The following is a 23,989-nucleotide window of genomic DNA, read 5'->3' on the forward strand; positions in this document are numbered from 1 at the left end:
GACAATTAGCGCAGTAAGTCAGAGGCTCTCCTTGAGTAGAGAGGAGTCTTCACACACATTCTTCTTGACTTCAGGAAGCATGGCAAGATGTCCCTGGCTTACGGTCTCTTAGAAACAAACCAGGGGCTGCCTTAAAAACAACCCTTGTGTATGTGCCAACAGAAAGAGCTGTCAGGGTGGGGGCTTGTCCTCAGAGGAGCCTGAAGGCTAGCCTTGCCGGGGGTCTGCAAGCCCCCGCAGCACTTCCCTGTCCCTCCCCTCCCTCTGGGTGGGCTCCCCTTCTCTTCTCCCCTAAACCCAAGGCCAGGCAGCTTCTGCTTCCACCCCTGCAAGGGAGAACAGGGGCTGGGCGCGTGAACTAGGTTTCTATGGGTGAGAGCAGCCGGAATCAAGGAATTCTGTCAACTGGATACCTTGCTTTACAGGCAATTAATGTTCATTACTAGCCCCTGATCTGTATTTAGCTACATTGTCATTTAATTGGTCAGTCCTAGCCGTGCCCGTCAGGAAGGACGGTCAGGGCTGGATTCAACCTTGGTGGGAAAGGTCAACCTTGCACAGGATTCTTATTATTTATATTTATTTTCTTTATCTACCCTTGGGTGGGGGGGGGGGCAGGGGCAGCAAGTATGAGTCTTGTTCAGTTTAGGATTGACTTCCTTTCAGATAAATATGGCAGCATTTATAAATACGGCAGCACACGTTAATGTCAGAGCGGAGTACCTTGGTGGCATGGATTTCATGTTACTTTCTGGCTCCTCAAACACATTGGGGCTGGCATCAGGAGTAACAGATATATAAGGTGCAGGCACTGAAGTTGAACGCAAATACCTCATCTCATCTTGAAAGAGGTTGTCGTCTTGATAGCCAACAAAGTTTTCATGATGATGCCTGACCCAAAAAATGCACATCAGTAAAACCAAACTCTTTTCAGCCCAGTAATTTCTGAACCCAAGACAAATATCAGTGAGTGTCCTTATTTATAAACAAACCATCCATTAAACGTATCTGACAATTGTTGAATTCCATGTCAATACCTCAAGCAGTAGTTTATCAGAACCATTACCCACACGAAATCTCTCTGTTTTTAAGGTCTGAGCATTTGTGGCAGTTTTCAGCACTGCAGAGTCGCCTGCTCAAAGTCTACAGTACTCGCACAAATGGTGTACCATTATGCTGTGAATGACAGGATCACCAGCAGGGAACCCAGACTATGCTCCTTCTTGGAAACCCACTGCATCTTGAGAGAGCAAGGAGTCAGGAGCAAATAGAGACATTTTAGATACGCTTAATATTTCCTTATCAGTCCAGCTCTGCAGCACTTCCGAGCTCCTGAAGGGCCTGGAAGCAAGACTGGATCCCCGGCTCAGGGCTTGGAGAGGAGCAACGGGGAAGACCACAGCTGCCGGTTAGACTGAGACGTTGACGGAAATGCGGGAAGGCCACCTTGGACTGGTATCAACAAAACTGAATGGCGGTGTCTGTGTAGCACCCAGAGTTGAGACCTGGCCAAGGGGCTGCCCTCCCATTACAATTCAGTGATTCTTATAAACACGGAAAACATGGCTCCACTGCTCTTACCTCGCTAACGTCTGAAGGTAGAGGCAAGGCATTTTAACAGGAAAGTCCTCGGAAATGCCTTCCTTAACACTGGGAAGCTGGGACTGGAATGGCTTGGCTGGGTGGTAGCACAAAATGGAGGGCTCCGCAGCACTGCTCAAGGCCAGCAAGAACAGGGCATTCCCTCTGATCACTTGATGAGCTTCCATGGTGGGCAAGGCCCGGGGGGTCTTCACCTGTGCCGGCTTCCTCCTCGACTGCTTCACCTACCAAGAAACTAGTGAGATGGGCTGACCGGAGGGCAGGGCCCAAGCGCCGCGCTCAGAGTTAACTCGCCTACAGGCCCTGCGTGCTGACGCCTTCCCTGTCTGCCCACAAGGGAACTTCTTCGGAGTTTTGTAACATGGGTCCCGGCAACCCAGGCACTTTCCCAAGGACTGGGCTCCCACGCCTGGGAGGAATCCCGAATTTAGGCCACAGTACTTAGAAGGCTGCCCAGCAAAACCCAGCCGGCTTGGGGGAAGCAGAGGAGAAATACCTTTTCTCTCGCTGCTGCCTGCTTTTCACGGAGGTACTTTTCTCGGCAGCGATCACAGACGAGATACCATGTGCTTCCTCCTATGCCGCCATCACCACAGTTCCCAGCCCATCCTCCGCAAAAGTGTCCAATGCTGTTGTAGCCCTGTCCATCTGCGTAACGGCCACAACCTTAAACAACAGAGCGTCACGTTAAAGAGAAAGATCTACCAAAGCCGCCACTGAATCAAACATTCACAGACAGAGTCAACCTTATCGGAAAAAGACCGAAAGGCTCGTTACAGCAACCCAGGTACACCAGTTTTTGATCCAGGATGGCCCTCTCCGGTGCTCAAGACCACCTCAGTGTGAGAAGGCTGGGTCGAAATGTTCACCAAGAACAATTCCTGGGATGGAGGGGCTCCCTCCGCAAAGGTGCAAAGAGCGCTCTGAACAGGGAGGGCCCTTCAGCTTGAGCTACAATCCGAGCCACAGACTCTGTGTCTCCTGCCTTCCCAATGAACCGTCTGTGCTGTGGGCAGAGGCATCTTATCACTTCCCATAATGTGGCTGCTTTCTAGGTGAGAGGAAAGTGCAGCTTCCAGAATGTTTGCCACCTACAGAAAAGATGGGCAGTTCTCTGAAAACTCTATTTTCTGGGGCTCTTGGCAGCTGGATACGACCCCAGTAAATTTTCTCTCTAGAGGCCCCTGGGCTAGGCTTTCCCACACTAGGTAACCTCCATATGGGTAGACTTGAGCCTCCTGAATTCCCCTCTAGCGTGGCTGCCATTGAGAATTCTGAGAGTTGATATATTCCTCCGAGCAGTCAAATGGGGGGGGGGGATTTTCTTTGGATAAGGGGAGATGCTTCAACCCCCCTAAACTTCCAGTACTATAATTGGGTGCATCCTGGACTCAGAATAAAGCAAAGTCATTAATCAATTGTTCCGTCTGGTGAATAAAAACTGAAAAATATTTTTTAGTTTCTGATCTAAGACAGGGAATTTAAGAAATTAAACCGACACAAACCGACTGATTTCTGTCTCAGCAACAGTTACAGATTTGTTGAATGCCGCCACTGAAGGGGCAAAGCAAGATCCATTGGCCGGGGGGGTGGGGGGTCGGGCTGTGCTCAAACGTGAAAAACCAGGAGTGTCTGATGCGCGGGACTCTCTTTCCTGAGGCGCATCAGAACAGGCCTGCGGGTACGGTGGCCGACCCTTAGCCTGGGCCCCATCCAAGAGGGAAGGGCCAGGGGCGGTTCAAGGCGAGGCAAGCCTTTATGCTGAACTACCGACATGCCCCCAGGCACCCCCTTCCCTGTTCTAGGTGTGACAGAACTAAACAAAATCCGGCCGCAGGATAGTCGTCACAAAACCCACCACGGTTTTCACCTGGAGCGCCTCCTACCTGGATGTGCTTGTCTCATGTGATAGGTCACCGGATACGGGTGGGACTCCCCACACAATTCACAGATGGTGTCTTTCTCCGGACGCTCCCCTGCAAGCTGAGCCATTTCCCCAAAGAGGTTTCCCCTTGGTCTGGCCTCCGCCTTCTCCTTCTTCTTCTTCTCCTTTTTGGACTTCTTGCTCTCTTTCTCGCTTTCTTTCTTCTTCAACACTGCGCAGGAGCCAGGGCTCGGGAAAATCATGTTCTGGGAAGCCGCCTTGATGGTCGCCAGAGAAATGTCTTCCCAAAAGGCTACCAGGTGCTGCAGCGTTAGCGGCAGAGGGGACTTGGCCTTCAGCGGGTGGTGGCCGGAGCTGTCGAAAGAGGCCGCTTCGTGCTTCCCGTCCTCACAGCGCTCGTGAAGAGGCGGCTCTTTCAGCATCGACAAGACTTTGTTCTTATTGATGCTGCCCATTTTGGATATGTCAGGCCCGTGGGGAGCTATGTTGAACATGTTTAGCGCGGAGGATATTTCCAGGGAGTGACGGTTCTTCAGCTTGGTTTCTTTTTCTTCGGCAGGTGCCTGGCCTAGATTGCTCCGGATCGGGGCGTGCTCTTTAGAAAGCTCAGGGTTAAACTTCAGAAATGAGGAGCAGGCCATGGCGTCGTGGACAATGCCTTCGTGCCATAGGAAGGATGCAAAGACGGTCCTGGCGCATTCGGCGACGGAGGGAGACATGGCTGGTTTGGCAGGCTCCGCTGACCGGGTTCCCTCGCCCTTGAACAGGCAGACCGATCTCTCCTTCTTGGGCCTGGCGTGCCTAGCGATACACTTCCGACCCACCTTGGGAGAAGCCCTCGTGTCCTGCTCCTCTCTCAGAGGTGCCTTCCCTATGCTGAAGTGAACTTTGTTCAAGCCTTCATCCAGGCTCCTACATTCAGAGTTGTCCTCACAGGTGCTGTTGGTAACGCTGCTTGTTTTCAAGGTGCTGGACGTGCAGACTTCAACAACTTCGCTGTGAAGGTTTTCTTGCACAACGTGAGGAGAAGGGGCTCTATTTTCTGTTTCAGACACAGGTTTCCCATCTTTTGGTGGAATTTTGGGTTTAGGTGAAGTGGATCTTCCTCTTATTGGCTCAGTTAGAGGCACCTTCTTTTTGCGAAGAGTATCCGGGTCCAGCGTGTAAGAATCCGATTTAGACCGCTCCCGAGGAGGATCGAGCTTCGTCTTCGTTGGAGCGGAGGGTTTCTGAGAAAGTGGCTTCTCATGAGGAGACGACGACCGCCGAGAACCAGCGCCAGACGTGCAGGATTTCCCCGATGACAGTGTCTTTGGAGAGGAGGCCCGAGTTCCCGGGCCCGGGGATTCTGCCCGAAGGGAAGGCACCGTCCTCCCCTCAGATCTTAACGTTTGAAGAGTGTTGTGATTTGGAGACAACGATCTGCTGTGGGAATCCGACCTCAGCTTGGCAGCATCCGATTTCAGCATCAGAGACTCACTGGCAGACGTGCTTTCTGTGTTCCTAGGCTTCTTCTGGCCTGGCACTGTGTGGCTCCAACGTCCATCAGATTTGGGAGGCCTGCTTTCCCCTCGGTATTTTGAGGCCCCGTCCGACTTCCCTGCCGGAGAAACTGATCTAGCAGCTGCGGTAAAATTCATCCTGTCACCTGTACAACAAATGTAATCAGGTTAAAAAGGAAAGATTCATAATACAAACCTTACCATATTGACCAGTCATATAAATTCATTTTTCAGGATTCTCACACCACCAGAAAACCAACAGAACCACTACAGAGAAGTTTCCAGGATTACAGGGAAGAGAGAAAAGTGTGACTTCAACAGTTATGTGGTCAGGCCCCAAAGATAAGTGAAACGCAATTGGGCAAATTTTGAGCTTCTGTCCCTCAAAGCTGCTTCTTGGAATCAGTAATTGTTCTAGAGTTACATGGGGACAGAAGAGATCATAGCAATAGGATTGTGAAATCAAGAGGGGAGAGGAAGTCCCTTTCTATTTGCAGAAGACCCATCTGGACCTGGGAAATCTCTGATGACCAGCTGTTAGCCTGCTCACCCTTAACAACACTAATTACCCACTCCAGGACAGGAAAGGGAACGAGAATCCAAACTAGCACTCTCCTGTCAAGCCAGGATGATCCCAGCTATGGCCACGAAGCTTGGGTGTGTGTGTGTGTGTGTTCTTACAGCTGGTGCACCACTTTGCATCCTGGAGGAGCCACAAAGCAAAGATGTCTGTCTGAAACCAGGCTTCAAGCCTCTAACAAGGGGTACTCTTGGCTCCCCTTGACTTTGCTGTTTCATAGAATCTGCCCAAGAGAATTGAGGATACTTGCAGAATGATTGAGAAGTGGGGTAAAGTTGCTCAGCTGGAAGCTCCATGGGATCTTTCAGCTTACAGAATACCTTGGGATCCAATGCATGATCAATTTTTCAGGAAGCAGATTAAAATATTCAATAATGTTCAACACATAGTTAAAAGATTTCTGTATGCATATTCTAACTAAATATAACAAATACAAGATGCTAAGAAGATAAAAAGAAAAACAGTTATTTCAAGAACTTAAGAAGCATTTTTTTTCTCATTTAGTAGTGACCGATAAACATATCATATCAAAGCAGGAATTGCTGACAAGATTTACAAGAAATATGCTATTTAGTACCAATATTAAGCTGTTCTTAACTTGTTAAAGATGACTTAGGCACGAGCCATTTGCTCTTCCATGTTCAAAATGATTTACAGAAAGTATACTGTAGAATTTAAAATTAAAACTATGTATAAACAAGTTGGGCAAGACAGTTGCAGTTATGTGCTTGCCCCCACTGTGTTCAGTAGCCGTACTTTCCGGTCAACAATCAAAACACACAGTAAAGCGAGATTGCCCTGTTTTGTTTAGAGGGAAGGCTAAGAGGGTACAACGAACCATACAGAATCTTAACATTTCCATTCAAGGTAGGTGGGATATAGCCAGCGTGGAAGGGTTTCTTCGCACCCTTCTGACTTGTACTGACGCGCTGCCTATTCTGTTTTGGCACTAAAATTGCAGAGGCACTTGTCGCTCCTTGTTGAAAATCCTCTCCTTTTCACCGGAAGCCACGGCCTGCAATTTCAGCCAAGCAACTTTGAGCCCAAGCAGAAGCATTTTTGAGCTGAATGGAATGAGATGGACTGAGCAGGAAAGCCCCTTGCGTTCGAGAACAGAGCCCCCCCCCCGCGCAGCTGTTCTCCAGCAGCATGCATACCCACCCTTGAGCTTGTATGAGAGAGATGAGAGAGCGGAGGCAGGCGCGGCTGCGTCACTACTTTGGTCAATGCGTTCACGACAAGCAAGGCCGCGGGGTGGAGTTTCTGGAGGGGAAAACAGTGGCACAGAAGAAGCAGCACAGATTGAATGGAAAGGAGCCAAGATAAAACCAGCAAAGCAAGCAATCCAGAGGTGGGACAAAATCCAACGCCCTTCCATTCACTGTTCAAGAATTGTTCTAGGGGTCTCAAGCAAGGCATCTTGTGTGGCTTTTCAACAGCGCATTATGGAAAACCTAACCAGATTTTTAGAGGAGCAGCAAACATTTCAGGAAACTTTAACAATGACTCAGCGCCTAAGGAACAATTTTGCACTATTTTCCTTTTTTCCTGCCTCCCTGTTATTGTTCAGCTTTGGGAAAGTCTGCACAGCCAAGCATTACTCTGTAACCCATGTGAATGTTCCCTGTCTTGCCTTTACGTAGGAGACTTGTTTGGTCATTATAAAGTAAGAAAAGATTAAACGTACAAAGCATTAATTGTACTACAGTCATCTGCTCTTTTGGAGTAGGGCCAGCCGCCTCTGTACATTTATCTTTTAAATCCTCCCAGGCTAGTCCTGCTCTCTGTAAACATGGACGAAGGGAAAGAGGGCTTCCAGGAAGAGAAAGCCCACCTCCGCTATGTGAGGAGTGGGATGGGCAAGGGGACTGAGCCTTTGGGTCTCCACAAGAGATTCAGGTGACCCTGTAGGATCTTCCAGAACACTCCTGAGTTCTTCTAAGTTTGCCTAAACCGCGGCCTTCTGCTGATGGGGTGGAAGACCAATCTTATTACACAAATGTCAAATTGGAAGAAAGCACTCCTGCTGAGTAGTCTAGCAGCTTGTCTGTACTCTGTACAACTGTCCTTTTCTTTTAACACTGATCTCTACATCCCTTCTCACATGCTTTTGTGGCTCCCTTGGATTCAAAACTAACTTGTGTGAGTGGGAAGTGCCATAAAGATATGTAAAACTGCCTTGGACTCGTTAGGTGATCTCCTAGTTAGAGTCTGACCCAGGTCTGCATACAACAGGGACTTATCAATCAAAGCTACTGTGAATAAAAATTCTTATTTTACACTATTCAGAAATCTGTGAGATTTTCCAAACAGCACAGGGCATGTGAGTGGGTGGGATTGGAAGGAGGAAGAATACTGGCATGCATTCTCTAAAGAAGGAATTGTGTCTAAAGTTAAAGTGAACAGTAAACTGCAAACGCTTGGCACCCTTTCTCAAACATTAACCCAAATGAATACACTGGGATTTCCTTACACACAGGACGGACTAGACTGTCATCAGGCAAACGTGGTTCCTGCGGTAGAAGGCAAAATGCTACTGTCCTTTCTCATCACCTCGTAATACCCTGTTCACATCAAGTGCTCCTCAGCTCATGGCAAAACAACAAGGAATATGAAAGTTATTTATTTCAGTGCTGGTGTTGCGTTTTCTCCCAATTAAGGTAACAGTTGAAAGGAAAGATTTTCTTAGATAGAAAAGGATTAAAGGTCTTTCTGTGCTTCTTCCGATCCTATTAATTTTCAGCTGAGTTTGTAAAACCTACATGTTTTTAGAAAACCACATGCAAAGACTATTTCTTATAGTTTGGCTTTTGGCTATAAAAGAATGCAGGGAAAAAGGACTCAGAAAGTAAACACAGAGTTTGATTTCCTTTTCAAAGCAGCAGAGAGGGGTTTTTTCCCACAAGTCTTGTGAGCTGAAGTTATGATTTTTTTATTTCATTCAAGCTTCCATTAGGCCCTCTGCCAAACTGCAATGTGATGAGTAGTTTGGCTGTTACATGAACTATCCAAAACTCAGACTGGGCACTCCCATCACTGCAGCAGTTCACAAGAGTTATAAGAGAGTCATTCTTGATGGGCAATGTGCCAAGTATGAGGAAGCATCCCTTTGCCAAGAGTCCTGGGACACGCCAATGCCCTTCCTTGAAGTGTTAAAGCAGCTATATCCTCTAAAAGGGTCAGCACAGACACTTCAAAGGCTTTTCCTGGGCCCTCTCTACATACACAGACAATGTTTACACCAAAACCACCAGCCAAGTTGGCCGGTGATGCCATGCCAAACCTCTGAGAGGATGCAGCTGCTTTAAAGCTCTGAGGTGGAATGCTTTGCATGGATGCTTTTGAATGCTTCCCAAACCTATTGACTGGTAATCCTGCATCAGGTAAAAAAAACATATCTTAACTCATGGCTTTAAAAGGGAGTTCATGAACATAATATTTTGCTTTGTGCTGAGTTTATGCCAATTATACAATAATTAAGGGCTCCGTATTTCCTTTAGCAAAAACAGCTATGAGAGTATATCATGATGTTGTTAGGAGACTGAAGAGACTGAAGTGTCTTCAAACTCAAAAATAAATCATCAGAGGTGGCGAAAGCAAACAGATTCTGATTTTGATTCTCAGAGTGTGACTGCCTCAACAGCCTCACAAACTGCTTCTGATTTTGCTCTGAAGAAAGCCACCTTCAAGACCTTTGAGTTTTTTACTGTTGAACGTCCACTTCCACTAAGCGAGCCCATGATTATTCGTTAAACCTTGGAAAATTGCAGCAGTGAAGAAAGCTAAACCTTAATAATGGATGTAAATGGATGATAATGAAATGAACTTGCATTTAATCATGCTTAAAAATCCCTGGATTTGAGAATATGAGCTTAAGAACCAGATATTCTTAAAACATTGGTGAATAAAAGCCTCAAGAATGTCCACTCTACTTGGCAAAATCTACTCTCATACCTGAAAAAAAAATCCATACATAACAGAAGCTTTTGTATGGAAGACATATATATGTGCCTAAAAAAAAAATCATTTTATGAAATCTCACGCCAATGAAAATCCAGACTTTTCACCAAAAGTAAGCTGTGCATCTTTTCATCTCAAATAAATTACTTTTGATTTAAATCAATGAACTTTTTGAAAGTTTATAAACCTATTAAAATAATCATTTTTAAAGTTACATATTTCTCAAGAATTCCATCAGCAATGAAAAATTAGTCAAAATGTGAAATATATATTATTTCAGTGACAAAACACTTAATATTTTATTGAGGGTTCTGTACAAAACAGAAGTTTGAGGGCCAAAGGTAAAGAAAATGCAAATAAGAGACAGTGGGTAAGATACTCGTAAGCTGAAATATTTTCCTTGGAGGATCTATTCTGTCTTAAAGTTGTATCCTCTTGCCAGAAATGCCCACAGTACTTTATTACATATGAAAGCTCCATGAGATGCAGATAAAACTGAACCAGTGGACAGCATGAATCAGAGTCTGGAGGCTGCTAGCATCTGGAGGGTGCAAAACAAACTCAGATTCTTCTAAGACTGAATTGTTTTTTGTCAATAAACAGTTGCAACAGTCTTGGTAGTTTCTCTGGATGGGGTCACAGGTGGTCTATGATTTGGGAGTTCTTCCAGACTCACAGTTCCAATTTACAATGGCAGATGGGCACAATGGCCAGGGAGTCTTTGTCCAGCTTCACTGGAGATGCCAGCTGTGGTGCTACCTCAACTGGCCACAGTGATTTACTCCACAATCATCACATGGTTGGATTACTGCACAATGCTCTCCACTTGGTGCAGCGTTTGAAGATGACTTCAATTAGTCCAGAATGCAGCAGCCTGATGACTGGTGAGATAATTCTGCCACCCCAGGGTAACACCAGTTTTAATGCTACTGCACTGGATTCCTATTAGCTTCCAGGCCCAATTCAAAATCTCTATTATTACTTATAAAATGTGTATGGTGCAACAAGCACATCCTTACCAGTGTTGACTCCACCTACCAAGTCCAGCGATCTCAGGAATCCCCACTTCCCCCACCTCAGCCTGCCAGGATGGTAATTCATAATATTCCACAGAATTTGAACAGTTTTAGAGAATTTATGGAGCTGTCTATTTGGATAGATTCAGTGAAACTTAGTTAGAATCAAGGAGACTCTCTTCTGGTTGATCCCAACTCTATGTCACTTTTCCCATGTGGATTCACTTGAGTAGCTTTTTATTGATTGAAAGGATTTGTCAAGCTTCCATAAGTAATTCCTTTTCTTTTTTGTCATTCCAAAGGGAAGACTACTCAAAACTGCTCACCTTTTTCCGGTAAGAAAAACATTTTTCCTCAGATATACAGTAGAATAACATAGAGAGCTCCTCTTTAGCCAGAGTCAATGATCTTTCACAGGCTCAGCTGTAAATCCCACTGCTTTTCTGTTCATCTGAACATAAATCTTAATATCATGGCCTCAGGCAGGATGGAGGATTATCATCATCCGGTATCTTAGCAAGATATAGTGCTGGAAAGTTAAGGTGGTTCCCCCGACACTGAAGTTCAACTTGCTGTCAAGTAATTTTCTGTTACAAAGAGCTGATAGTTGGCATTATATTTCAATTTTATCTACTCACAAAAATATAGCTCTAATAAAAAAGAATCAAGCATAGATCTGAAGTTATTCAAAGTTTCTACTTCAGATCTGCACAAGATTTCAGATACATGACAATTAAAATCTACCGCCCTGTCTCTGTGTTGTATTTTTAAGAAGAGGAACAGCTACCCTTTCCAAATAGATATTTTGAGGAGAAGAGAAAGAAAACATCAAGCTTTGGGCATTGAGGAAGATTTCAGTCAGACTGATGACATACACCTGTAAAGAACAAAGTCTAGCCTATATCAAGGCAGTCAGTAGAATGTCCTTGAACCCCAAAGATGTTAGCTGGCTTATTAATTGCACGGGAACTATTATTTTTTGGCTGAGGATTGTTTTTAAATTTTCTACTGAGGAATCCAAAGACTTAATCATAAAAATGCCTGTAATGTCCCTTATACCCTCTGATGAAGCCAAGGTGGGTGGAACGGATCCATACAGCCAGATATAATCCTCTACTTCCTCTTACTGGTGGATTCTCTCTTTTTTTAACCCTCTGAAAATACTTCCTGAAGTTTCTTTCCACCAAGCGGAGCTGGCCAAACTCTCTAAAAATAATGGGTGGCAAACAGTAGATTTGGGTCTCTTGAGACTCAAGAAGAGGAGGATTCTAGCTACTCAGACCAAACAACTGGGCCAACGGCACTTCCACTGATTTCTACAGGCCCTTGATCTCCAAAGGGATGTTAGCTGTAGTTTCCTATAGCCACCTCAAAATCAGGAATAGGCATGAGGAATAAGTTGGGAGGAAGAATGCACACAAATCTGTGTGGACCATTTAAAAATAGTCTTGCTGTTCTCAAAGGCTACCAAAATTGGTAAGTTGAAGTGAGGACTTTATTTCTGTTGCGTTTCTTATTCTGAAGCTTTTCTTTTGTCACCTTGATTGGGGGAAAGCCATCTTGTTTCCGGATTGGCCAGAACGGTGCGGTCTTCTGGTGCTCCCAATTGAGGATGAAAAGGCATCAAGAATTGTACGGCATATTCCCTTTATGGAGAAGACCAAGAATGCTTTGAAAACAGGCAAGAGTCAAGGCCTAAATGGAGGCTCCCTCTGGAACGGCAGTGCAGAATTCCTTTCTTTCTCTTACAAAGAAAAATTACTGGAGCAGACTGCTTAAGCAACAGCTCCTCCTGATAAGCTTGCTAAACAACTTCGATAGAAGCTAATGGCTCTGTAATAGCAAAACAATATGACCATCCAAATTTTCAACATAATGAAAAAAGATCTTCACAGAATTAGTGAAATTCCCATATTATGCAGAAATTAAGAAAAAGAAACCAATTAGTCATCAGCTTTGATATCAATACTTCAGTTTAAAACAATAGCTCGGTAATAACCACAACAAACTTGTACACCACAGCTCAAGATGTAACAATACTTATGGGAAATTTCAAGTGTTACAGACACTGTAAGATCGGAGAATTCTTTCACTGAATTAAACTCAGAAAATGTTCTTACAAACACTTCTGTAAATACACTATCGATACCACAGAATATAATCAAAAGGTCAGGGCAACAGTCCCTAATAATTACAGGTAAACCTTGCATTTGCTTCCATGTGATGGGAAGCCAACGTAGTGGCAGAGAAAGGAGGTGGTGATTAGCAGCTGATACGCAACCGAGGTGAGGATAGCAACGGCGCAGCTTCTGAAACAGACGGATGAGGCAGGAAAGGCTGACAGACTTACTCTGAAGCTGTGGCTGAGGTTGCTGGAAGGGAAGGGACTGTCCAAACACAAATGGGCTGTGGATTAGGGAAGAGGGAGGATTTGCAGCTTGATCAAAGATGGAAGGAGCTGGGAGACTAGGCCGTGACTGAATGGAATTCAATAGGGCGCTCAGTTGGTCACCTGCAGTGGGCAAAACAGTTAAAACTACAACCTGTTACCTGCAAAAAGGGCAGAAAACGTTCATTTGAGAGCAAAGCACTGATAAGGCCTACCGTGGTCTGCAATGTGGTAATTAAGAACTATCTTCTAGCAAGACATAGTACAACAGGATGATGCAGTTATTAATAAACATTTGGTAGAATTATGAGCAATTTGACCAAATATTTTTGCAAAGCCAAAATGTACAGAGATTATTAGAAGCATGATTCATAAAACATTTTTCCAATATCCTTCCCTAAGACTCCTTTTAAAAATAAGAACAAGAATGTAACCTGACCTTAAAAGCAAACCCAAATCTTATGAGCTTCTGAACAAAGATTTTAGAATTGGAAAAAAAATATATATATAGCCAACAGGAAAAAGAAAAAGTAAATTTTAGTAGAATACTTAAAGCAGAGACAGGGGTGGTTCCTATTTTGGGGAACTCCCCCCTTGCCCCACCCCACCAGATTACTGCCAACCCTCCTGGAGGGTCCCAAGCTGTCCCTGGAGAACATCTGGAGGAGGAAGGAGGGATGTGCACCTCCTGTCCTACTGCAGTGTCGTTATGTTGTTGCTATGGTATTGCTGTCATGGTTTAACAGTGGCTCTTGTACAGGGGCACTTCCCGCAGATACCCGGGATATGCAAATGACAGAGCTAAACCGACAGGTGCCCTTCATAGGAAGGGCCACCCTTTTGTGCAGCTGAGGAACCCAGACAGCTGCACTCAGTTTACACAGTATTATTAACAGTACATATTTTCTAATGACGTCTGTGAGTTTTTCCTCAGAAAACAGCATTTCAACAGACTCCTGATTATTCTGTCCACACATTCTGAAGGCACAGACAGCACCTTAAAAGTCTCCACTATTTAATTTCAAATCAGAAATATTTTGAACTTACCTAAACAGCCTCATCAAGATTTCCCTTCTTTTACTAATATTAACCAAAACTTTTTTTATAAAGTCTCTTTATGGTAACAATTCCATGGATAACACCTGTAATCAGAGTCGAAGTCCTCTGAATTCTTCACCTTTCCCACTGCAGACCCTCAGAGTCTTGTGCTGGGGGGCACTGCTAGCCTATCCTGTGGCTGCATATTTCAAATATAATTTTACATATTGCCTCATTCCAGTTGGCAACCCTTTTCTACCAGGGAGGTGGAATCTTCTTGTTTAGGAAGGCTGTGATGAGGTAATTTTCTATGCACCTATTTGTGACTTCACCTGCTCTACTAAATTGTTCTATTACTGGAAGAATTTTTAATTACTGTAATGCCAACTGGCCAAACTGCACATTCCTGTTAATTAAAAATTAAGAAAGTAAAATGATTATTAACATAAGTTATAAATGTTTAAATAAATAATCCTTCCTGCAGTTTCAGACTTTTCTGGGGGAGAAGTATGCACTGTCTTGGTAAATCTTAATACTTATTCAAATCTTACTCCATCATGAGGGAGATTCCTGATATGCCCCATTCATCTTCTCTACACACTTTCAAAGGCGTACTAAACAAAATGCTAAGTCCAAATCTTCAATCCAGTGGATAAACAGACTTCTAATAATTTTGCAATCCATCAAAACCACCTTTTGTCTTATACACATACGACAGTCAAACAATAATCTTGCAGATTCCACATCCCGTTCACAGGCATCTCTCATCAATACATGAAAGAAGATTGCCTAATGAAAAATTATTTCCCCATTAAAGGATCAGTTACAAGAAGGTGCTGAAATTACTGCCCTACAGCCTGTTTGTGTACTGACACCTCCTCATGTAGGCTGAAGAAATGCTATCTGAATTATTATGTGGATTTACTCAGCTACTTTCAAGAGAAGGCCTCAAAGACACAAGGAGAATCTCATTGGCTAGAAAAAATGAGAGCCCTTCATAAATCTAATTAGCATTTTGAAGTCTCACTTGAATGGATAAATCTGGAGCACAAGTTACTATTATCACTGTGTGTTCTAGGAAGGAGGAATTTAATCCATGATATGAATGATTAATGAGTATGATCTTACCCCTATGAAAACTATCCCTTCATTGCAATTCTAAACATTTTCAAGGTGGAATTTTAGCCAGAAGTTAAAAGGAAAGTTCTACTTTAGCAATGAATACACAATTCACTGTCTAAACCTAGCGATAGGAAAGGACTGTTCAATGCTGCTGTCTTTAGGAATCTACCCACATGAAGAGAAATGTACTTGTTCTAACACTGAAAAATTCCAACTAATGAGGAAATCAGGTAGGCTAGTTTTGCCTCAAAACAGAGGTGTCTAATTTGGGAAGACCTCAGCCACGAGTCTGCCTAACCTATCCCAACCCACTCTCCATGCTCAGGAGGTATTGGAGGAGAACGTATGAGTAAAATTAAGACAGCTGGCAGGATCTCTGAAAAGGTTCTGAGACATCCATCTTCTTATCTAAAAGACAGGACACCCCTTCACTTCTTTTAGGTCTGTATATCTTTGATCATCTAAAGCAAATCACTGGTTCTTAATCTTCAGCTTCATAATCTTAGGCATTATATATAATAATATATAACGGAGAAGAGTAACATGTACCTATCACTTCAGTAGACTTAAACTTTCTTAGAAGCTGAAATTTCAAAAGTTCCAAAAAAGGAGTGGATATTCTAAGCCCCATCTTTTTGCTGAGCTAAAAGAGATGATAAGCATCTGCAAAATCACAGTACGTCTGTAAGGAGAACCTGGGGAGATTATAAGATGCTCTTTCGGCAGGGGGTCTTCAGTGCAATATGCCAGATTCTCCTCCAAGAGCTTGTTAGGCAGCTATAATTATGGGACGAGGATCCGTTCCCTTCAAATGGCACGAGGCCGCACCCACTTTTCAGTACACGTATGTGCCAGAAGGCCAAGAATACACTTACTGAAAGGACTTTCATTTTTTGATGTACAGATGCTCAAAAAAATTAGACATGAAAAAGAAATGAGGCAAGAAGATATATAACATCAATGGAGCTCCAGTGCAAAAATATCCTGGATTATTTTTTTTAAAAATTCAGATAGTATGGATTAATGAAGAGGCAAGGAACACCTGCTTATATATTTCCAGGAAAGAGAACCATGAATTCTTGGTGTTATATTATACAGAAAATATGAGAACATTTTAAAAATAAGCTTTTTAATATTTTGGTCTAAGTTCATGGTGTCTGGCTATTCCTCCAAAACATTAACACTGGATTTAAAGAAACCTGGCTAATGTAGCATGATGCACCAGAAGATAAATTTCTAGCTATAGAAAAATTAAATTTATGATCCAGCGAACATTAGACACATTTCTTGCTGAAACAAATTGCTTAACTTAGAACCCATTTTGCCTTTGTTGGCTAGTACATAAACAATGCAATCTAAAGGGAAACCTATTTATGTTTCACCTCTACTCACTTAATTCCACGTTCTGAAATTGTACACTGCATTCTTGGGCACCAGATGTACTAATCTGATTTTATAAATCTAGCTACTAAAAATGGTCTACATCATATCCACAGGTAGCTTAATACCCGGAGTCATCAATGTGTAGCAAAAAGTTGGAATTAATCTTCTCTTCTACCGAGAACTGGAGGAAGCCTTTGCCTAGTTTTCATTAGAAAGCTGGGAAGCGCAGGGGCCCTGCCTTAAAATGCCACCTTTTGCCAGGAGCCAGACCCCCTTGTGCCGGCAGAACAGACACCTCCAGCCTTGGGGCTCGAGCATTTCTGCACTCGAAGGCAGTGGCTCTGCAGACTCCTGGAGCAAAGGGAAGAGCCACCCCCAGGCGCACCTTCCACGCAAAAGTACATTTCCCCCACAAAGCATTATCAGCCAGTTCACCAGCATTTATGAAGTCCTGGATTGTGAATGCTTACAATTTCATAATAGCAAGCTTCTCGAGAGGGGAAGCTTTAAAATGTTCAGATTTTCAGAAATAATCTAGGCTGCAAAGTGGAAGAATAATCTGTTGAATAAAGGCTTAACTTTTTATATGATTTCTGTTGATGCTCCTCCAAGAAAGAAGCAATTGTACTCTTCTGCTTTGATTTAGGCATTAGAGTTAGAGTTATTTATTTATTTATTTAATATGGATTAGATTGATATCCCATCTCTCCTGAAGAAGCTGAAGGCAACATACATAACGCTTCCTCCTCTAATTTTTCCCCATAACAGTAACCCTGTGCAACAGGTTGAGGTGAGAAAGAGAATGGCCCAGAATCACTCCGGGAACTTTTATAGCTGAGGGTAGATTTGAATAATAGTTCATTATTTTACAACTAAAGGTCCACCTGAATACAATTTTTTTTTTAAAGTTAAACTCTTCTTCCAGCCAAGCTCTGTTCCTAGTAACTGTGCCTAGTAAACACATCCATGTAGTTTTCAGTGCAACACCGCAGGAGTGGTTTATTCCCAGTCTAATCTACTGTCCTGAGTTTTCCGGCTAGTCTCCCATCCAAGGACTAACCAGATCCAGTGCTGCTCAGCTTTTCAAGATCAACCATGGTCAGCCAGCTGTGCGACCTAGCTAGACTCATCATTGTTATCGTCCTCAACCTCACCCATTTCTTCCGATTTTTAAAAAATGCATATAGTATATTAATGCAGTCATGAGCACAACAGGAAACACACTCACTAGTCAAAGTAAGTACAAAGGAAATATACTGGGGTAGGGTTTACCTTTGTTGTTTCCAAGTCCATAATCGAATCCTTGCTCGTTACTACATCCTGTTCCTCTGTGGAAAGTCTGCAGCGAGAAAGGGCTTGGTGGAGGAGTCTGGCCATTCTGATCAACAAGAACTTGCTCTGTTTAAACAAAGAAATAAGCCAAAAAAAACCCAAACCCAAGCCTGGTTTAGACCAAACTGATTACGTGTCAGCAGGAGATGCTAGCGTCAAAGGAAGCTTGCATGAAAGGGAGACTTCTGTCCTGTTCACAAGTCAATCCTTCAAAGAGCTGGGATACCAAAAGACACATTGGTGCCCCGTCTGCAGGATGCCTGAAGGTGGAGCATCTCCTGTGCACGACCCGGAGAAGACATCCCCGGGACTGCAGTTGGCCCTGAGACCTTCGGCTAGTCCCTTTGACACATCCCTGCCCAAAGTCAGACTGTGCCGAGGGCAAAGCACCCGCATCAGAGCAAGTGGGCAGGAGAGGGGGCCCTCTTAGCCTGCGACTCCTTTCCTTCTTAGAAACTGTTAGCTGCCATTCAGCGCTACGTTCAAGTAATCTTTTGCTGGCTTTCTCCCAGACAAGACGGCTTGACTCCTGCTCCTACTGAAGGTGTATGAATGCATTCTGAAATCGTTTCAATAATGCCATACACACGCACGCACGCACACACGCTTCCTTTTATAAAATAGTCAGATTTATGTCTCCTCCAGGTGCTGTGCACTTAGCTCTAAAGCCCTCAAAAGAGATAGCTGTGTAAAAAGTCAGGGCACTTGCCATCTTCGTGACGGAGATACTGGTTTCCGCCTCTGTCTCGAGCCAAAGACCAGGCCTCCCCTTCGTCACTCTCACAGAACTCTACCATGCTGTTCTTGTCCATCCGCACCCACGTCCCTTCAGAATTAGTCACCTGGTGTGTACACACATAGGAAGAAGGTCAGGTTTAACTTACTTTTTGCTATTTATCATGAGATGCAGCAAAACGATTCCACATATGAAAAAGAGCCTCATTTTCTTGTCATGGAAAAGCAGCACATATGTATTATTCCAGTTAAGTTCCAAAGAATAAAGAAGAATAAAAAATGGCATGCATTTATAGGAAGCTTGAGATTAGTATTTTGAACACATTAAATTGAACTATGTTCAGAAGAAGAAAAAGAATCAGAAAATTTAGAAAGCTCTGTGGCAGTTCTGATTTCATTTCATTTCATTTCATTTTTGGAAGCTTGAAACAGAGAAAGCCTGAAAAAGATTCTAGGTATTCAATATTCACAAAGTGCTATTATGTCCTGGATGCTGTTTGAAAAAATAGCATGACACACTACATCCTCAAGCCCATTGCAAGAGAAGAGCACCAAAGCATGCAATAGTTACATCAATTCCAAGAAACAAGATAATTTTTGCGGCACCCCAAAAATAATTCATTAGCAAACTCTGCAAGAGAAATACTCTGGACAGGTGTGTGTGTGTTTTTTTAATGAATTAACTCTATTCTAAAAACAAGTACACAAGAAAAACAGCAGTTGAATTAATGGGAGATGACAGAAATCCAGGACCCTGGCAATGCAGGGAGGAAAAGTTAACGTTGGGAAGGAGAGCAGTTTCTGCTTAAGGGCTGCTGTGATTGCAAGGCAGTATCTATAAAGGTAAGAAGGGAAGTTCCAGGAGTCCTACCTCGCCCACTGCTTTGACTCTGTTTCCCAGAACTAACATTCCAATGGGGATACCTCTAAGGTTGGGACAGCTTCGGACGTTGTGACCTGACGGGCCAGTCTTCACTACCTTATACAGTCCAGGCCCACCACGAAGGAATGGCGTATCTGGCTCGTGCATGACTGCTTCCTGAGGACAGGGTGAGTTGAGGTCTTTGAAAAAGTCCCCTGCATTAGATCTAGACTCCTGAAAATTTTGGAACACAACAAAAAACAAAAACCAGAACAACCTGTTAATAATGCCCTTGCATTTTTCAGCTATGCTCTCTTATAAGCTGCCATAACTAAGGTCCGCCCTAGAAGAGGATCACATGTATTAATGGCAGGTTTTCTTATACAACGGGACATGAACTGGCCGTTCTTCCTGAATTACTTCTGTACACAAAAATGTGAAACATTTGCTATGAATAAAGCAAACACTCATCTATCATTCTGAAAAAACACTGGCATAAGACTAAAAATACAACACTGTGACCTGGCAAAAAGCAGTCACGCAGGAATGAAGAATTTGGAAGGGAAATGGGAGCTGGGGTGGAACAGGCAGTGGACGTGATCCTGACATCTGGGACGGGCCAGGACTTATCTGCGAATCTGGCACCAGATAAGGACCTCCGACAGAATCCCAAAGACACGACGGGAACTTACTTGGCTACTAACAGGAATGCAACGCTATTCTTTATCTTTGAAGGCAAACCAACCCAGTGTTCTGGGGTGCATGCTCAACTCCGGCAGGACAGAAGAGCAAGAGGCTAACAGACATAAGCTTGCAGCATGTGGTTTGCTCTGTCCTCAGTAGAAGGGGGCTCCTGAAGACAGAGAGTCTGAACCCCCCCCCCCCGAGAGACGTCTCATCCTTTGCAAGGCCAGCTACAGTGGGAGACAGAAGTTCAGAAAGTTCAAAGGCTCACCTGAGGGGGGAAAGGGTTAGGTGTCCATGGATATAAGTCCAAATCCCTGTCTCCTTGGCTAGTATTAAAGATACTCTATGTAAAGTTTAAGACAGACAAGTATCAATAGAGAATTCAACAATTTTCACAACAGCAGAAGAAATCAGAGACACATACAATTTTCTGGTTTTGGGTTTTGTTTTTTTTCCCCTATTCCTGCATCCTTGTAACCTAATGCTCATTTCTTTTTACAAAAATGGAACTGTATTAGCTGAGTACTTCGTCAGCATACACCACAGGAGCAACTATCTGCTAAAATGAATTGTTTCAGCTGCCAACTCTAATGGCTGATGTAGTGTGTCATGCCATTCACAGAACAGAAAAAGTCTTTTAGACAGCTCAATGCTTTTGATGCGAGGGGAGTTCCCGTTCCCCTCGCTGAACAAGAGGACCAGACTTATCACAAATCAGATGAAAGTCAGTCTGCCACTTTGTGAAGATTTATTGCACAAGGCATGGGGACCGAGGGATAAAAACTGGATGTGGGCATTCAGCCACCTATTTGTAACAGGAAACTTTTGATTTAAAATGAAGGAAGTAAGATATACAAAACCTGCCCGAGATTTTTTATGCATTTACTGTATCATGATGTATAGAAAGTTATATGCTCGTTCTTTTTGGTGATGCTATCTGCTGTATTTTAAAGTGAACAAAACTAGTTTTTACACTGTTTGCCACACTGTAGAAAAACGCTGGGCTGCAGAAACGCTTTCAAATGATACCAAAGTGAAAACAGGGCAAACAGCTTTAGGTCACATAGGTTTCAAAGGCCTCCTGTCCTAATGTACAAATCAGGTGGTTGACGATGCCGTCTTTGTTCAGAGATGACAATGAAACAGAGGGAAGCTATGTTTGCGCACATCAAAAATGAACTCATTAGAAAATAAATTGTCTACATTTTAAAGGAACAGATTAATTAATAAAAATGAATAAGAGGTTACACTGCGGATTTGAACATATAATTATTTTTACGATATATGAATTATGCAAAAAAAAAAGGGAAAATGGGGTTAAGTGGAGAAGAGCCATGTCAACTGTGCAACCCTAAATATTCAAAATGAATGCATTTATTTGGCCAATATTAGCATGGCATCTTTCTAAGCAATGGGCACCTACAGTACAATGGATCCCAATTCAGAACAGTCACTCCTTTTCAGTAGTAATATTTGCCTGCCATTTTTCATTTTCTTTTAAAAAAGCAAATTATCTAAAGCAAAACAGAACCAAAGTACAGACCAAGCTTCCAGAATTTTATAGATTTTCAGTCACATATTCTATTAGCACCTTAGAAATGATTTTATAATTATATTAGCCTCAAAACAGCCAAGCTACAGAATCACGCTTTTCTTTTCTAAGTTACTATAGCATTCATTATAGAACCCTTTTCCCAAAAAAACAAACAAGCAAAACCCCTATATACCTTAATTATACTATAAGACTAAATATTTTATACAAAGGATTACAGACAGTCACAGTCTTTTACATAACTCAGCCACACAAGGCATACAATGTCTGGACTCAGTAACCATTTTAAAGGTTAAACTCTTGTACTGGGCTAGAAACCAGGAGACCCAGAGCCACGGGGTGACCTAGAGTCAGTAGTCCCTCCCTCTCAGCCTTGAAGAAGAAGCAGGTGATAGCAAACCACTTCTGGGAGGGGTTCCTTGCCTGGGGCCTTTAATACCCTTCCCACCAAGGTCCAGCAGGCCCCTACCCTGCCTCCTCCTAGCCTTCCAAAAAGCCTTGGAAACCTGGCTTTTCCCACAAGCGCTGGGGTCATGTGAGGCTGGAGTCCAATAAAATTGTTTGTGAGTGGATTTGGGATTGTTGTTTTTGGGGGTGCTGGGAGTTTTTGTGCTGGCTTTTATGCTTTTACGGTAGTCCCTGACTTATGACCATTCACTTAGCGGCTGTTCGAAGTTACGACAGCGCCGAAGAAAGTGACTTATGACCATTCCTCGCACTTACAACCATTGCAGCATCCCCGCGGCCATGTGATCAAAATTTGGGTGCTTGGCAACCAGCATGTATTTACGATGGTTACAGCCTCCCGGCGTCATGAGATTACCATTTGTGACCTTCCCAGCTGGCTTCCAACAACCAAAATCAATGGGGAACTGTGTGATTCACTTAGCTGCTGTCAGGCCCAGCTCAAGAACAACAGGGAAACAGTCCAACCAAGTTCAGTTCTTTTATTGCTTACACCATATAGACAAAATCTTGCCAGACTAAATCTGTACTATGCTAACCTAATAGATACAATGGGGCAAAAAAGTATTTAGTCAGCCACCAATTGTGCAAGTTCTCCCACTTAAAAAGATGAGAGAGGCCTGTAATTTTCATCATAGGTATACCTCAACTATGAGAGACAAAATGGGGGAAAAAATCCAGAAAATCACATTGTCTGATTTTTAAAGAATTTATTTGCAAATCATGGTGGAAAATAAGTATTTGGTCACCTACAAACAAGCAAGATGTCTGGTTCTCACAGACCTGTAACTACTTCTTTAAGAGGCTCCTCTGTCCTCCACTCGTTACCTGTAGTAATGGCACCTGTTTGACCTTGTTATCAGTATAAAAGACACCTGTCCACAACCTCAAACAGTCACACTCCAAACTCCACTATGGCCAAGACCAAAGAGCTGTCGAAGGACACCAGAAACAAAATTGTAGACCTGCACCAGGCTGGGAAGACTGAATGTGCAATAGGCAAGCAGCTTGGTGTGAAGAAATCAACTGTGGGAGCAATAATTAGAAAATGGAAGACATTCAAGACCACTGATAATCTCCCTCGATCTGGGGCTCCATGCAAGATCTCACCCCGTGGGGTCAAAATGATCACAAGAACGGTGAGCAAAAATCCCAGAACCACACGGGGGGACCTAGTGAATGACCTGCAGAGAGCTGGGACCAAAGTAACAAAGGCTACCATCAGTAACACACTATGCTGCCAGGGACTCAAATCCTGCAGTGCCAGACGTGTCCCCCTGCTTAAGTCAGTACATGTCCGGGCCCGTCTGAAGTTTGCTAGAGACCATTTGGATGATCCAGAAGAGGATTGGGAGAATGTCATATGGTCAGATGAAACCAAAGTAGAACGTTTTGGTCTAAACTCAACTCGTTGTGTTTGGAGCAGAGAGAATGCTGAGTTGCATCCAAAGAACACCATACCTACTGTGAAGCATGGGGGTGGAAACATCATGCTTTGGGGCTGTTTTTCTGCAAAGGGACCAGGACGACTGATCTGTGTAAAGGAAAGAATGAATGGGGCCATGTATCGTGAGATTTTGAGTGAACACCTCCTTCCATCAGCAAGGGCACTGAAGATGAAACGTGGCTGGGTCTTTCAGCATGACAATGATCCCAAACACACTGCCTGGGCAATGAAGGAGTGGCTTCGTAAGAAGCATTTCAAGGTCCTGGAGTGGCCTAGCCAGTCTCCAGATCTCAATCCCATGGAAAACCTTTGGAGGGAGTTGAAAGTCTGTGTTGCCCAGCGACAGCCCCAAAACATCACTGCTCTAGAGGAGATCTGCATGGAGGAATGGGCCAAAATACCAGCAAGCGTGTGAAAACCTTGCGAAGACTT

General features: G+C 43.6%; 1 protein-coding gene across 11 annotated transcripts in view; it reads right to left on the minus strand.

Annotated features, from left to right (window-relative positions):
* MYCBP2 (MYC binding protein 2) overlaps positions 1 to 23,989 on the minus strand; it is a 130,349-nt gene that overhangs the window by 26,295 nt on the left and 80,065 nt on the right. For 4 of the 11 annotated variants that reach the window (XM_088139563.1, XM_088139560.1, XM_088139562.1 and 1 more), the window contains exons 52-61: positions 20,362 to 20,436; positions 19,416 to 19,640; positions 18,519 to 18,651; positions 17,750 to 17,875; positions 12,896 to 13,057; positions 6,731 to 6,832; positions 3,489 to 5,135; positions 2,099 to 2,268; positions 1,582 to 1,826; positions 724 to 891 (exon numbers count right to left, since the gene is read on the minus strand). In XM_088139563.1, coding sequence (XP_087995689.1) covers positions 724 to 891; positions 1,582 to 1,826; positions 2,099 to 2,268; positions 3,489 to 5,135; positions 6,731 to 6,832; positions 12,896 to 13,057; positions 17,750 to 17,875; positions 18,519 to 18,651; positions 19,416 to 19,640; positions 20,362 to 20,436 — 3,053 coding nt within the window. The remainder of the gene's footprint in view (positions 1 to 723; positions 892 to 1,581; positions 1,827 to 2,098; positions 2,269 to 3,488; positions 5,136 to 6,730; positions 6,833 to 12,895; positions 13,058 to 17,749; positions 17,876 to 18,518; positions 18,652 to 19,415; positions 19,641 to 20,361; positions 20,437 to 23,989) is intronic. The other 7 variants (XM_088139569.1, XM_088139565.1, XM_088139561.1 and 4 more) reach the window with 4 other exon arrangements.

This window comes from Python bivittatus, unplaced genomic scaffold, assembly GCF_059951505.1.
Source record: "Python bivittatus isolate LINGU-HERP-01145 unplaced genomic scaffold, Pbiv_v1 ctg000210_np1212, whole genome shotgun sequence".
NCBI classification, from domain to species: Eukaryota; Metazoa; Chordata; class Lepidosauria; order Squamata; family Pythonidae; genus Python; species Python bivittatus.